The sequence below is a fragment of the Acanthopagrus latus genome, chromosome 17 (assembly GCF_904848185.1).
Source record: "Acanthopagrus latus isolate v.2019 chromosome 17, fAcaLat1.1, whole genome shotgun sequence".
Taxonomy (NCBI): domain Eukaryota; kingdom Metazoa; phylum Chordata; class Actinopteri; order Spariformes; family Sparidae; genus Acanthopagrus; species Acanthopagrus latus.
This window is the reverse complement of record NC_051055.1, coordinates 24,787,390-24,802,029: the sequence shown is the minus strand read 5'-3', so window position 1 is coordinate 24,802,029 and position 14,640 is coordinate 24,787,390. Positions and strand designations below refer to the sequence as shown.

At 38.4% G+C, this 14,640-nt stretch overlaps 1 protein-coding gene and 1 long non-coding RNA gene across 6 annotated transcripts; one reads left to right on the top strand and one right to left on the bottom strand.

The window, feature by feature from the left end:
* Positions 1-491: 491 nt before the first annotated feature.
* LOC119006573 (myelin-associated glycoprotein-like) lies at positions 492-14,381 on the top strand. 5 transcript variants are annotated; one of them, XM_037075440.1, is made up of 12 exons: positions 7,026-7,986; positions 8,094-8,175; positions 8,254-8,335; positions 9,034-9,393; positions 9,892-10,191; positions 10,286-10,549; positions 12,938-13,216; positions 13,301-13,397; positions 13,472-13,513; positions 13,616-13,675; positions 13,854-14,037; positions 14,283-14,381. In XM_037075440.1, the coding sequence occupies exons 3-12, from the start codon at positions 8,293-8,295 to the stop codon at positions 14,319-14,321; spliced, it is 1,668 nt and encodes a 555-aa protein (XP_036931335.1). In that variant the 5' UTR covers positions 7,026-7,986; positions 8,094-8,175; positions 8,254-8,292; the 3' UTR covers positions 14,322-14,381. The 5 variants fall into 5 exon arrangements, 3 of the variants coding, with proteins under 3 accessions (XP_036931332.1, XP_036931335.1, XP_036931334.1); XR_005070839.1 differs by lacking the exons at positions 9,034-9,393; positions 9,892-10,191; positions 10,286-10,549; ... (4 more) ...; positions 13,854-14,037; positions 14,283-14,381 and adding exons at positions 492-569; positions 2,002-2,074; positions 2,350-2,700; ... (3 more) ...; positions 5,679-5,757; positions 6,432-6,510 and having other exon boundaries at positions 6,587-7,986; positions 8,094-8,470; XR_005070840.1 differs by lacking the exons at positions 9,034-9,393; positions 9,892-10,191; positions 10,286-10,549; ... (4 more) ...; positions 13,854-14,037; positions 14,283-14,381 and adding exons at positions 492-569; positions 2,002-2,074; positions 2,350-2,700; ... (3 more) ...; positions 5,679-5,757; positions 6,432-6,510 and having other exon boundaries at positions 6,587-8,175; positions 8,254-8,470.
* On the bottom strand, positions 9,840-12,519 carry LOC119006577. The gene is made up of 3 exons (XR_005070841.1): positions 11,407-12,519; positions 11,092-11,273; positions 9,840-10,085 (listed from the first exon to the last, which is right to left on the bottom strand). It is a non-coding gene; the product is annotated as an uncharacterized LOC119006577 (long non-coding RNA).
* Positions 14,382-14,640: the final 259 nt, after the last annotated feature.

The window sequence follows — 14,640 nt, the reverse complement described above, 5'->3', positions numbered from 1 at the left end:
TGTTAATGTTTGATGTGGTGAGGTTTTCACTTTTGTTGGTCTTGAAACTCTGCTGGTCTGAAGGAGTAAAACATGTTTTGAATGAGGAGACAGACGTTTTTCTCTCAGTTTTCTTAATGGAAATGAAATATTGTGAACAGCAGAACTGACTATGTCTCCTTCTATATTCACACATTCTCGTTGTCTCTGGAGCCACAAAAGACTTTATTCTACTTTCTTCACATCCAGCAGTACAGTACAGTACAGTACAGTACAATAGTTTTCCCAAGTCCTGTAAACACACTTTGATGTATAAAGTTGTTGGAGTTACACTTTAACAATTATGTTTTGGTCATTCACTTTGCATAAATAATGTCCTCATGGTGAATGCAACATTTGCCACATTCACCCACACATTCACACATTTACATTTTTTTAAAAAAAAATGTTCTTGTCATATGCATGTACACTGTAACTTCCTCATTTTCAAGTTCAAACGTTTGCAGGATATTTGAAAAAGCAGCACAACTCTGAAAGAACTTCACTTCTCTGTTCATCTTTCATGGTGTGCTGTAAGATCTGAAGAAAAGGTAAGACACCCTAACTTCTATATGACACATCAACTCATGAACATTCATGCTGATACAACTTAATTCTAGAAGCTTAAATATTGAATCACGTGAACAATTTCAGAGGTAACAATAATAATAAGAGTAATAATATGTTTATCTATAAAGCACTTTTTAGGGTACACAAGGACAATTTACTGGTTAAAAAGCAGAATAATAAAAACAATACACTAAAAACACAAAAAAGAGACAAGTTATACATTAAAAGCAATTTTAATACGGTGAGTTTTGGTGAGTGTTTTGAAGATTGTGAGCTCTGTAGGGTCTCTGATGTGTTTGTGGAGGGAGTTCCAGAGGGAGGCAGCAGCTACTGAGAAGGCTCTGTCACCCCAGGTCTGGTGCTTGGTCCTGTGAGGTGGAGGGAGGAAGTTTGTGTTGGAGGAGTGAAGGGTACGGGACGGGTTGTGGTGGTGGAGCAGGTCGGCGAGATGGGGGGGAGGCTTGATGAGCGTGGAGGAGTATTTTGAATTTGATCGTTGTGGGACTGGGAGCCAGAGGAGTTTCTGGAGGATGGATGTGGTCACGACTGGGTGTGAAAAGTAGAAAGGGAAAAAAAAAATTGAAACTTTGTGAAAACTTTGCAAAAGGTGGATTTTGCCTCACACAAATTATAGCTTTGTGTTTTAGCTTCACTCCACTGGCTGGACGTCCAGTTTAGGATTCATTTTAAAATTCTTTTATTTGCTTTTAAAGCCTTGAATGGCCTTGCCTCTCCTTACCTCTCTGAGCTGCTGCACCCCTGCACTCCCAGCCGATCTCTCAGGTCAGCTGACCAGCTGCTCCTGACAGTGCCTAAAGCTCGGCTTAAGCTCAGAGGGGATCGAGCGTTTGCCTTTGCAGCTCCAAACCTTTGGAATGGATTGCCGCTGCACATTATTCAGGCCTCCTCTCTGTCTCATTTTAAAATTCTTCTTAAAACCCACCTCTTTTCTTTGGCTTTTGACACCATGTTGATTTTATGTGTATACATGCAAATCTTTATCTCTGTTTTATCTTTTTGTGCAGCACTTTGTAAACCTTGTGTTTGTTAAAATCGTGCTATGTAAATAAAGTGGATTAGATTTTAAAAACATACTAAATACATAAATAAAATATGCAATATGTTTATTACTTTTGGCTGCAACATAGAGTTTCGCTGCCTGTGTTCCTGTTCAGTGTCAAAGTGTCAGACAATTATTTGTTTCTGCAAATTCCTCACAGTGAGTAGAAACACTGAAAGAGTCGGTTACTCATTATTAAGCAAAACTGACTCAATAAAACATCATAAAAGTCTTGCAAATTTGTAACGTAAAAAAAAAGTAATGTAAACGCCTACAAATCCAACTCTAAAACTCTGAGTTGATGAAAGATGAAATGTACTAAAGATGTGAATTGTTCCATGTGTGTTCTCCAGAGTTTCTGCCTCTCCTGACACACAGAGATGGCTGCAGCTCTGACTGTCCTTCTCATCGGCTGTCTGCTGCAAAGTGAGTTCAAGTTCATTCACATTTGGATCGACGATTATAAAAACTATAAATATGTCACGTTAATTAGAAATTCAGCCCAAAGTAAATGATCTGTAATACATGCTGCAGCAAATAAAGGATGGAGTGAACTAAATAAGTATTCTGCTGCATTTCTCTGATGATTAAAGGTTTAGTGCTGAGACGTTAGAAAAGCAACCAAATGGTAAAATGTTCTTCTCTTACTGTAAAGCAGTTTTCACTTCAACATGTTCAAAGATGTGTGTCTTGTGTTTCAGCTGCCCTGTGTGGACGGACTGAGGTCTTTATACCACGGACTATAAAAGTCCTGAGTGGATCCTGTGTGACCATCCCCTGCTCCTTTGATGTAGAGGACCAGTATATCTCACGTATTGATGGAACATGTGGAGCAATGTGGAAATCTGATAAACAGACTGTTGTGTTTGACAGCAGTAATCCACAATCAAGTGCAATACAAGGAGAACTGAAAGGAGACTTGACAAGAAGAGACTGCAGCACAACCCTGAACAACATGAGACCTGAGCACAGCAATGAATATTTATTGAGAGTGCAATGTGATGTGTTCAAAAATAATTTTCTTGACCAGAAGTTGCACATTTCAGTCACAGGTAGGTTTTACAGTCCATTTCCCAACACTTCAGTCAACAGCTCCTTGTAGAACTACTTTGACTTTTTTTTGCTTTTATTGTATGTTGTAAATAAATCAAAGAATGATTACTGTTTATTTATTGATTGGTTCAAATGTTTTTTCCCACCAGATGATCCACCCACACCGACTCTGACTCCGTCCACACTGAAGGTGGAGGAGGGAACCTCAGTGAGTTTGAAGTGCTCTGCTCCAGCTCCCTGTCTGTCTCATCCTCCAGCTCTGACATGGACCTCCAGCCTGGGTCACATTCAGGACTCACTGCAGGAGAATCAGGACAGAACTAAAGTCCAGACCTCTGTTCTGACCTTCACTGCTTCTCGCCTTCATCATGGAAAGATAATCTCCTGTACTGCAGTCTACAGCAAACAAGATGGCCGCTCTCAGTCAGTTAGCACAAGTTTGACAGCTGATGTTTCATGTGAGTTCATTTGTCTTCTGCTGAAATTCATCATATTTATAAACTGATCTCTTGTCTCTTAGTTTCATGACTTTGTCTGAATCAGGGATGAAACAGTTTTTCCAATAATGATTAAGTTGATCAACAGTAAAATAATTGGCAAAATAATTTATCACTGGTAATTTTTTGTTAGACAAATTGTAAAAATTCATTGTTCTCAGTTTTCTAAATATGAGGATTTACTGTTTTGTTTTGTTTTTCTTTTTACAACACTGTAAATAATGTATCTGGGTTTTGGACAAGAGGCTATTCTAAAGCACTCTGGTCCTGGCAGATGGTCCTCCATCACTTGCATTATAAGAAAATGTAGAAGAGAAAATTTACCTTAAAATCATTTACTCACCACATCTGGTAGATGCAAGATTAGTCTTTATATATTTTCCCCAACATTATATATAATCAATCATTTTAATGTATTTCAATGAGCAGATGCATTCGTAGAGGATTCCTAACAGTCTAAAAGGTGAGTGGAAGTTCAGAAACAGCAAGAAAGCTTGTTGCTGTTGTAGTTTAAAGTAACTATTGAAATTCAGGTTTTAGCAGCACAAGTGAAGTAAATGTAAAGACTTAATTGTGTTCTGTCCCTTTAATTGATCCTTTCTTGTTATTGAGCACTCACAGTGAGTGAGTAGGATCCACATTGCAAGAGAGGAAATTAGACGATTTTCACCTGGGAAGCATTTTTACAAAATGGGGTCAGCAATCAGACTTCAGAAATAGAAAATAGGGCATATATTTATTTATTTAATTGCAAATATATGATTACATCACACCTATAAATAATACAAATAATTTGTCATTTTTCAGACTCACCCAAACACACCACAGTGTCAGTCAGTCCCTCTGGTCCAGTACCAGAGAACAGCAGAGTGACTCTGACATGCAGCAGTACTGCCAACCCTGCAGTAAAGAACTACACCTGGTACAGAGCTGACAGAGGTCAGGAGACTGTCATGGGGACTGGACATGTTTTAAACATTAAAGCTTCCAGAGACAGTGGTCCTTTTTTCTGCGAGGCAGAAAATGCTATTGGATCTGGACGGTCCAACATCAGTCAAATAGATGTTCACTGTAAGTATCACAAGTGGTCTTTGGTGTTTGATGTGAACTGCCACCTGGATCTTTCTCCGTTTGTCCATCGACTCCTGGTTACAAACTTTAACCAATTCCCTGTTGATCCTTTGACCGGTTTCTAAGAGATAACTTCATTAATGGCACTGCATTTATTCTTATTATCTATTATTATAATCTTTTTTGTTTGTTTTTGTGTTTCTTTGTTATCTTTTCCTTTGTCTCATCTTGTGTCATGTGTTCACATTTGTCACTTGTACTGCACCTAAAAAAAAAAGGGGGGAAAAAAGATCAAAAATGACTTTAGCTGACTCATGTCTGTCTTCTCTGTGTTCATCACAGTTGCTCCACAGATCCTGTCCTCATATGGCTGCATTCAAACTGCAGACCAGCTCAACTGTTCCTGTGAGACTGTGGGGAATCCTCCTCCTGCTCTACAGTGGTATTTGGATGGGTTACCTGTCAATCACTCTGACAGGTTTGCAATCAGCAGTGAGCCTCTAAACGTCTCAGGTCTGAGGAGCATCATCACTGTGAGTCAACCACAACAGAGGGATCTTTCCACTTTGCTCTGCCACAGCTCCAACTCCCTGGGATCAACTACTCAGAGATTTTTTGTCTACAACCTTCAGCCTCAAATATCTGCAAAACATCAAGGTCAGTTTTAAGTGTATTGATTTTGTATGTACTTGGTTATCTGACAGTTTCTTTAAATTCTGCCTTTATTTGCACAAATTCAACTCATTCATTAATTTATTCAGCTAATCACTACATGCACACTGAAGTATTTCCTTAGTTTTATATACAAGCAGGTATGTGATTGGGGAACATAGAGAGCTAGTAGCTAGGAGAGAGGTGTTTGTATACAACCTGTGTGTGCTTTCAGGGAGAACATAACTGGGAAGAGGGTGATTTGTAAGTCAGTGGTTAAGATTAGGGTTATGTCAAGGTTGGGTTAAGGGGTTTGCCAAGTAGCAGTTAGTGTCTCCAGGAAATGAATGTAAGTCTATGTAATGTCCTCAAAAGTGTCAGCGTGTGATATGTGTGTGTGTGTTTGTATTTGTGTAAATATCTGCTGACTGTTTGAGGTGATAAAACAGCCCATTTCCTGTTAACCTCTCTAATGTGCACATTTAGCACATCATTATAAAATGACTAAGATGAAATTTGATAAGAATGACCATCGATTAATATCTGAATTAATTCAACCACATGATAAATGAATAAAACAGGTATTTATAGGTAAGTAGTGATAAAATACCTTTTTGTGTGTGTGATTTTACCTGAAGTACCACTCTTCAGGCTGACTTCCTTATATAGTACTATGTTCAAACGTTTACCAGAAGAATTGTCTCCTGTCTGAGTGACGTCTTTATACTTAATCTTGCATTGTCTCCTGTATGTTTCAGACTTCGTGATGTTGCTAGTGTTCATCACCATAATTGTGGCGCTATTTCTAGTAATATGTGGTCTGCTGTTGGTCATCAGGTAGGGTAACACCTTGAGACAAAAAATGTTACTTTTTTTTAATTTAATGACTGTGAGATTTTATCTTTATCTTTCCCATACTTTTAACAGTCTGGTTACTTAAAGGGATAGTTTGGGTTTTTTGAAGTGGGGTCATATAAAGTACAGGGTTATCTGCTAATAAGGTTTCACAGTTGATGGGAACAGATCCACTATAGATATGTACTTTATATGACCCCACTTCAAAAAACACGAACTATCCCTTTAATAATACGAGTTTTTAAAAGAGTAAATTCAGAGTGGGATTAGTGCTGATTCTTACTGTAAATATAATTAGATATTGTTTCTAGAGCAGCAACAGTAAAGTTTACATGAACATATAATTAATAATAATACATGGGAAACATAAAAAAAAAGGTAAATCAACATTAATTTTACAAATTGCAATCAATAATGCACAGAACATAAAATCTATTTTGTAAACTTTGTATTAAGTAGATTCACACACTGCCAAAACTGATGTGTTAGACAATATTCACGTATAACACGTCCATCATTTTTGATATTATTTCAACAACATGATTAGGTGGACTTCCTTGTTGACTTTTTTTTATAGTCATCCTGTTGACACATATGAATCAAACATACCCTTGTAGGTTAAATTGGACCATTTAATCCTCTTCTGTATTCTTCAGGGCTCAGAGGACTCACCAGGTCGTTCATAAGAGCACAGGTGCTATGAGCCAAGTTCTCACAAGTGGAGAGGCAAATGAGGTACGAGTTTTCTCCTTTGGGTACTGAAACCTTATTAGCAGATCACCTGCACCGCTAACCTTCTCTTTAACTGTAGGAACCCAATGCAGAAGAAGAGGCCATTTATATCAATACCAACGAGGCGAGACAGGGAGGTGTCGCCGAACCTGCAGCCAAATCCGAGCCAAACAGCGCCAACTTGCCCGGTGCTGGGCCAAACAATGCAGAGGGAGCTGCTGAAGGCTCAGAGAAGAAGAAGGAGGAGGGCAGTGATGTGATTTACTCTACTGTGAATTGGAAAACCAAGAGCAAGAAGAAGAAGGAAGAAGACTCTGTGGACAAGGGTCAGCCTGGTAACTCCTACCTTGAGGAGGAGAGGTGCGCAGTGGGAGCAATGAGCAGAAATTTTGTCAGTGATGCACTTGAGATGGGAAACCTATACGATGAATTCCAGCCTGGACCGGAGAATAAGGCAGTGGAATGTGAATATGCCCAGGTTAAATTCAAAAGGAAGAGTGTTTTGCGCAAATAGATCACAGGTCACTATATTGTTGTGCAAGTTATTTTTCCAGAATGCTGAATTTTTTGTTGCTTTGAAACGTAAATTTAGATTGAACAGAATCACGTCCCCTTGTTTTTTTATTTAGTTTATTTGGGTTTTTTGAATTTTGACAGTTTTGGGTCACTTCATATGTTTGTGCATGATGTATTATACTTTCACATTATAATAGTGTTTAACATGTGTACATTGAGATATACCCTTCTATTTTGCATATATTTTGGCATGATTTGTTTATGACAACAATATAGAAAATATGTTTTGTTTTTTCAAATGTAACAGTCTATGTTCTTATTTACGTGTATGCTTGCATGTATTTCATCTTTCAAGCCAACGGCAGAATGTTCCTATCAATCTTTAGTTGTATATTTTATGTACATTTTGCATCTTTTATTGCCATTTAACTCTTTTCACAGTGGTAAAAAATACTGAAAAAGGCACTGGGGCTGTCCTAAGTTGAACAATGTTTCTTAGTTATGAAACTGTGCTTGTTTGTGCTATACAAGGACTTGTTTTGTGTATGTACATAGTATGCCTATAAGCTACAGCAGAGGACCCTATTATCACAAAGTGTGCAAGACAATGGAAAGAGAAACAAACTTACATAGTCTGTTTATGTCTCCGGTATAAGGAAGTGGAAACCTCATCCTAAAACCTCATTAATTCTTCCTTATACAAATTACCTTCACAGTAGTGTACAACACTCTGTTGAGTGTTTAGTATACCAGATTTTAGAAACAGGCAAGAGAGCCTCTCCTTTAGTCTCTGTCATCGTTGAGGCTGACTGCTTAAAATGACCTCAACAAGTTTCCTGTTTGAGACTGAATAGAGCAGAGGGTGTGCAGAGGGGATTGGGTGATGGTTACTGGTGGACCTGAGCACAGTAGCAAACCAGTGGACCATCACAGAGACATTCATGCAGCAGCTCATCTGGCACGGTAAGCCCTCTTGTCCATATCTATCAAAAGACATTTTTTAATCAAGACTATTTTTCGAATTCCCAAAACTACTTTTACAGTACAAACTTTCTGATGGCATGTTACAGATTAATGGTGAATGCCAGCTATCAACTGAAAGTCAAGCCAGCCTTTTATGTATGACATCTGCTCACTGTTTCCTGCACCAAGGTACAAAAGAGCATTGTAATGTATAGAATTTATACAACACAAAATCACAATAATCTAACTCTAGTTACATTGTTACAGCTGTTTCAGACTGAACGGTGTACAGCGACTACTTTCTTCATGGGGACTGCTCGTCTGCTTAAACTGCTGAGCTTGTTTATGGGTAATATTGACTTTCATCTGTTTGTATCTCTGTTTCTGTTGCCGAGTATCATTTTAAACATAAAAAATATAACAGAGTAAGCATCATCTTAAAAGGATAATACCAAACTTTCAGGAGCTTGTGAGAGTTTGGCCTTAAATGTGGAAAAGTAAAATAAATAAATAAATAAATAAAGTTTTATTTCTCACATAAAAGAATGTTACAATTTCTGACGCTCTTTGCCATTATCGAAACCTTGCAGTATTTTGTATAACTATCGAAATGTACATTGTGTGATAAAATAGTCATCAATAAAGAGCATTTGAAAGTATTTACAGCTTTTCTGATTTTAAAGGAAGTATTTTCCATAAACTTTTTCACTGCATAAAAGAAAAGGGTGATGTATGGTTGTAATGTTGTAATATATAATGGAAGAAAACTTTCGCATTTGCTTTAATATGTTACAGGAATCTTCATTGTCTGTGTTATTTTTTTCATGTCACTTTGGCATAGCAAATGGCTCTAAGTACTGCAGTCAGCACAGTTTTTGTGGTTAATCTGCTCTCTTTCTGTGCTCAGGGTTTCTAGTTGTGTGTCACATATTTTATTTCCTCATTCATCTCCCAAAATATCACTGCAAAAGAAAACAACCACAACTAACATTTTTGTTCTGTACCATCTTTCTCACGCTTTTCTCCTCCTCCCCTTGCCAAACTAAGGCTTCTCAGTGCTCCAGCAGGTGAGAGGCTGGGTCATCTCTGTACCCAAAACAGTGACCGCAGTGGAGGGGAGCTGTGTAGTGGTGCCATGTCAGACACAACCTCATTCTCGGGTAATCTGGTACAAGTACCATAATACAGTGTATCCTGTAGTGTATGACGGACATTCGCCTCATAAGGTGGAAGACCAGTTCGAAGGACGCACCTCAGTAGTGGGTAAAGCTACAGAGGGTAACTGCACCCTGAAGATTAATGATGTGAGGAGCGCAGACAACAACATTAAAGTTTATGTTTGGATAAACCCAGACTCTAAGTCAACTCAGAAATTCCATCATCAAACTGTAACTATCTCTGTTATTGGTAAGTAATTATAAATGTACATTTAATTTAGGAAAGCCAAGCCAGTGTGAAAAATTGCTGGTTTACAGGTTCATATTCATTCTGACGCCTGTTGGGAGAAAATATTAAAGTAATACAATGAGTAATAAAATATAACTTGATAAAAAAATATAGAGTACACAGAAAAAGAGACAAACATAATTAGGCAACTAATTCCCAAGAACCCTCATTAATGTATGACAGCATCCAGGAGACACCACTGCACCACAGACACAAAGCTGCTGTTACTGTTCCTCTATATTTGAAGTTTTACTTCCACATTACTTTTGCAGTAACTAATCTTAAACACTGCACATTTGCTCTGCACCATAGCAAAGCTGTGATGAATGTAATGCAAAGAAGAACCCACTATGCTTAGCTCAAATTTACAACGATCATTTCTGTAATATATTATCTCAACACAACTGTTGATCTTGAAATAACATTTATTTTCATATTTCACCATGTTTTTACTTCCAGAGAGAAAAGCTCCCACTATCTCTATCCAGGAACAAATAATGGATGGGGACATTTTACAGGCCAACTGTAGCATAATCCACTCCTGCCCTTCTTCACCTCCATCGCTTCTTTGGAGCAAAAGTCAGTTTCTGAAGAATTCCACCGTCAAGGCTTTCAGTCAGGAAATGCAAGGGCAATGGTTGTACACAGAGACCCTGCAGGGATTAGCAATGTATGAAATGCATCGCAGCAACATGATGTGTTCTGCACAGTTCAGTAGCTTCACCACAAAAAGTCAGCAAAAAACACTCGACATATTATGTAAGTGAAACTGTTTCCCTGCTTGAGTTCAAGCATGTGACAAAGAAACCGTCTTTCTATTCTAATCATATATTACAAATTCCTACATCCACAGATAAACCTGTGACTGTGACCCTTATGCTGGCAAAGAAAGCTGTAACAGAGGGTGGCAGCATCACCGTGGAGTGTGCTGCAAACTGCAACCCGCCACCACACACATACACGTGGCTAAAAAGAGAGATGGGTCAAATCACCAAAATAACTTCAACTCTGAGCAGAAAGCCCTTCATCAACATCACACGGGATACTTTCATCTTGTGCATTGCTCACAACGACATAGGAGAGGGGCAGTCTGACTGGTTGGATCTGGATGTTCAATGTAAATACGTTTTATATTCTATTTCCTCTTTTACACCAGAAGTAACTGATGTAATATCAATTCATCCAAGAATACAGTGCTTAACATTCACACAAATGAGATGCCATGCTGGCTAATGAACAGAACCACTAATATTATTTAAAGCAGCAGCCCACTTTTACACAACTAGTTTCCTTTGAATAATATTCATACATTTCAATATTTTGCACTCAGTTTACACAATACATGTTTGTTTCTTCTATGCCAGCTTGTCCCAGCTCTTGCTCCACATATTTAACATGACTGAGAGTGAAACTTGACCTTTGAAACAGTAATTGACTGATTAATCTCAACAGGAAGCACATTTACTAGCTGCTTTGGAGCTTTTGTTCCTAGTTGTTGCCGTTGCTTAGTTGTCATGCAAAACTCCAAGGAAAATCTTTGGCTAAAGCTTCAGAGCTACCAACAGAAACCGGTAAATAATACCAGTGGTTAAAAAAGAAACAACAACTTTACTTAACATTTAAATGACTTTGGGTGTAGAGTGTTGCCGTTAAACTGACCCAGTAAAACTGTCGAGATCCTCCGGTCGTCAGGCTGCACCTGCGTTGGTCTGCCGAGGCTGCGGGTTGCTATGGCGACAGCTGACCAGAAACGACTTAGTTAACTAAGCTAGCATAATTGTATCGAGCCCTTGCTGTCGTACTGGGGCCAAAATAAATGCCTCTCTTAAATCCCTTTACCTCTGTGGAAACAGATAGCATGACTGTTGAGAAGAAGCAGAATTATAAGACAAATAATTGTCCTGTGGGAGTGGCTAACCAAGGTGAATTCCATTTGTTAGCCGCTAAGGTGTTAGCTTCGTAGAACCAACATACCCCTCTGAATTCAGTTGGTCATCCTCCTTTGTTCAGTGACCTCAGCACTAGCTGTTTCTTAAAGTGCTATACACCGGCCTCCTTACTACAGGCTGTAGACTGTGACTCACAAGAACCCATTTCTAAGTCTTTTTTTTTTCCTCTCTCACTTTTTCTAACGTTCGCTAAAGTGCATTTTTAGGTACGCATCACTTGATTGGACAAATGGCAACCATTCTTCCACACTTATGTCCCTCCCCTAGAGACCATCTGAACAACAAATAAACAAAAACAAAAATCTAGAAAATGTATATTTTATTTGCTTATATTATAAAAACCTGTTAAATCAAATCAATTATATTGATATAGCCCAAAATCACAATCAGATTGCCACACTGGATGACTGAGCAGGCCAAGGCATCACCAAGTGGTGCCCGAGCCACATGACCTCCTCTCCACTGTGGTAAACTATCACTATTAACTTGATTCTGAGTGTTTTTATTATTATTATTATTATTATTATTATTTTTCATATAAAAGGCAAGGTCATTTTCAGACTAATGTCTAGATAAGAACTTTGCATCTGATAAGTGAGTTGTGCTTTCTAAGAAAAGGGAAACCAAATGTGATGATGATGAGGGGAATGATGAGACAGTACAATGAATTTTATTTGATTAATATCAGGCCTAGTGTATCAATGACCATTTGTCACTGTTAAAAAATAGTGTAAAGATGTATTTGTGCTTAATTCAATTGTGTATTTAAGTATATATTCTGTAAATAAGAAAACAAATCAAAGGGTTGTTTGACTATTTGTTTAAAAAATGTGCTGAAAGAGGAGCAAAAACTTAACACAACATAACACAATGAGACACAAGAGACACAGATCAGGTCTAGCATTCAGAAAAGTTAAAAATTAATTTGACGTTTGCCAAGGCTACAAGAAATTTACTTATATAGACAAACAAAAAGGAAGCTCTGAACGCAAATCCTCCTGTCCAGGGTAAACAAACTGTGTCTGTGGTTGCACGATAATGTTGAAGTTCTTAGTCCATCACATATACGTGTTTGTACTGAACTGATCCTGCAAGATACAACTGCTAGCAGGTTTTCTGAGATCATTTATACCGATTACATTAAAGGTAGCTCATTTTCTCTCAAGATAATGTCAAGAGGATGGAACTTTAATGACGACCGAGAAGAACTGAGTAATTTCCTGAAGCAGCAGGGGACAAAGGAAAACATAGATGAAGATAAAGAAATGCATTGTGTGCAATAAGTCTGCATACATGATAAGTATTTAATACATTTAGACACAATTAAACATTATATTGTCATACTGTCTTTAAAGTGAAGGAAACATGGGGAGACACCAGGATGCCTTAAAATATTCAATGTTGCTAGTACCATGAAAAACCCAAAAGAAAAATCCGATTTTAGAAGCAACTGTTTAAGCATGAGTGTATCTTTGACTTATGGAAAAAAGTTACATCCAAGATTTCAGAGAAGTTTGATTATTTGTGAAATAACTTTTTTATTTTCATCATTCTAGATGCCCCAGTAATCCTACCTAAATCCTACTGCCACCTGACAGGAGAAGTTCTGAAGTGTGTCTGCCAGGTCGAGGCCCACCCTGACGCCGTTATACACTGGACCATAGATGGAAATGACACCCTGCCGTCCTCCTTCAGCGCTTTCTCCACGAACCAGACACATGTATTGTCTGGTGTAATCAGTGGCCAAGCTCAAAGCCACTCCAAAGTTTCTTGCACAGCCACCAACACCCTGGGGAACAGCACCAAAAAGCTGTCTGTTAACTCGTCAGAAACATGTAAGTTAGTACCGTACACCCCGAAGCAGATCAACATTTATTTTGCGTATCATATTTGATAACTAGGCTGTTTTCCTTTCGCAGCCTTTTTGTCCACGTGGTTGACAGTTTCAATCATCCTGGGATTCGCTGTGCTGTTTGGATGTACTGTCCTCATTTTCAGAAAATGTTCGAGAGACAGGTTGGTAGACTTTCGCTCCTTGTCTTACATGATAATTGTGCAGTCATGATTACGTTTTTTATTCTTACCCACAGACCACCACCAGGCTCTGTGTGCAACAATACCATCCTTTCAAGGTATTATGGAATATTCTGGAACTTTGTGTTTATTCGTTGATGATGATTTGTTTAAAATTGTCTGAATTCAAAACATATATTTGCATCTTTTTTTCGTTTAAGGCCACAGGGGTCATCTGACAGTGTTCAGCTACAATCACCAATATACAACAATCCTCAAAGGTAAAGAAAACGATATTACTCTCAGTCAGCTTATCAATATATCACTTAAGTATTTGGCTTGATGTGAGTCAAAGTTTTTGTCAACAGGTGCCATGTGCAGAAGATGAAATGAGACTTGATATGCCTACATTATGAGATGTTACCCCACCCACTCACCCACCCCCCGTCTCTCTATTAGATCAGAAGAAGATGACTCACAATCAAGCCCATACAGACCAGAGAGTAACCCTGAGGTGGAAAGCAGAGTGTCAGATGTTTACGACAACGATTGTGTCACAGACTTTCATCTCATCAGAGCTCAGCAGCTCCACAGCAAGGAAACAGCCCACCTAAGAGAAGGCCAAAAACAGTCACTGGATAAGGTACAGTACATGTGACTGGGGAAAAAATATGCAGTGGTTCACAACTGACCATCACTCATGAATTACATGTAAAATACTATACATGTATCAGATTGAGAGCTGGCACAGACTTTGACACATAAAGATTTAGAGCTTGAGTTACTAAAGGATTGTTCTGTCCCTGACAAGTGTCACGTATCACTTTTTTTTTCTCCTGTCGCTTTATTATTGAGAAATATTAAAATGACACTTTTGACTTTCTACAGACTGTGGATTGCAACACGGATGTCTATCTTAACTGCTGATCAGAGGGAACCCGCTGCTGTCCTCACAGAGTAGACTCCATACAGTCGTTTCAAGTTGAGTGCATTGCTTAAAAGAAATGAATTGGTGCATTTAAACACAACATGAAGGGATCCCTGTTTATGTCTTGTTGCTGCTTTAACTGATGCTAATGTAAATACGGCTGACAGTAAGGAAACAAATATTTAAGCTGTTCCCAGGCAACAGACAGACGGTCTGCTGTAGGCTGCTTTATAGTTTATATGTTGCTTCTGTTCCTGAAACTGCAGATCACTTTCTAGAAATGATGATGCAAACGATGATCTAAATGTGTGTGTGTGT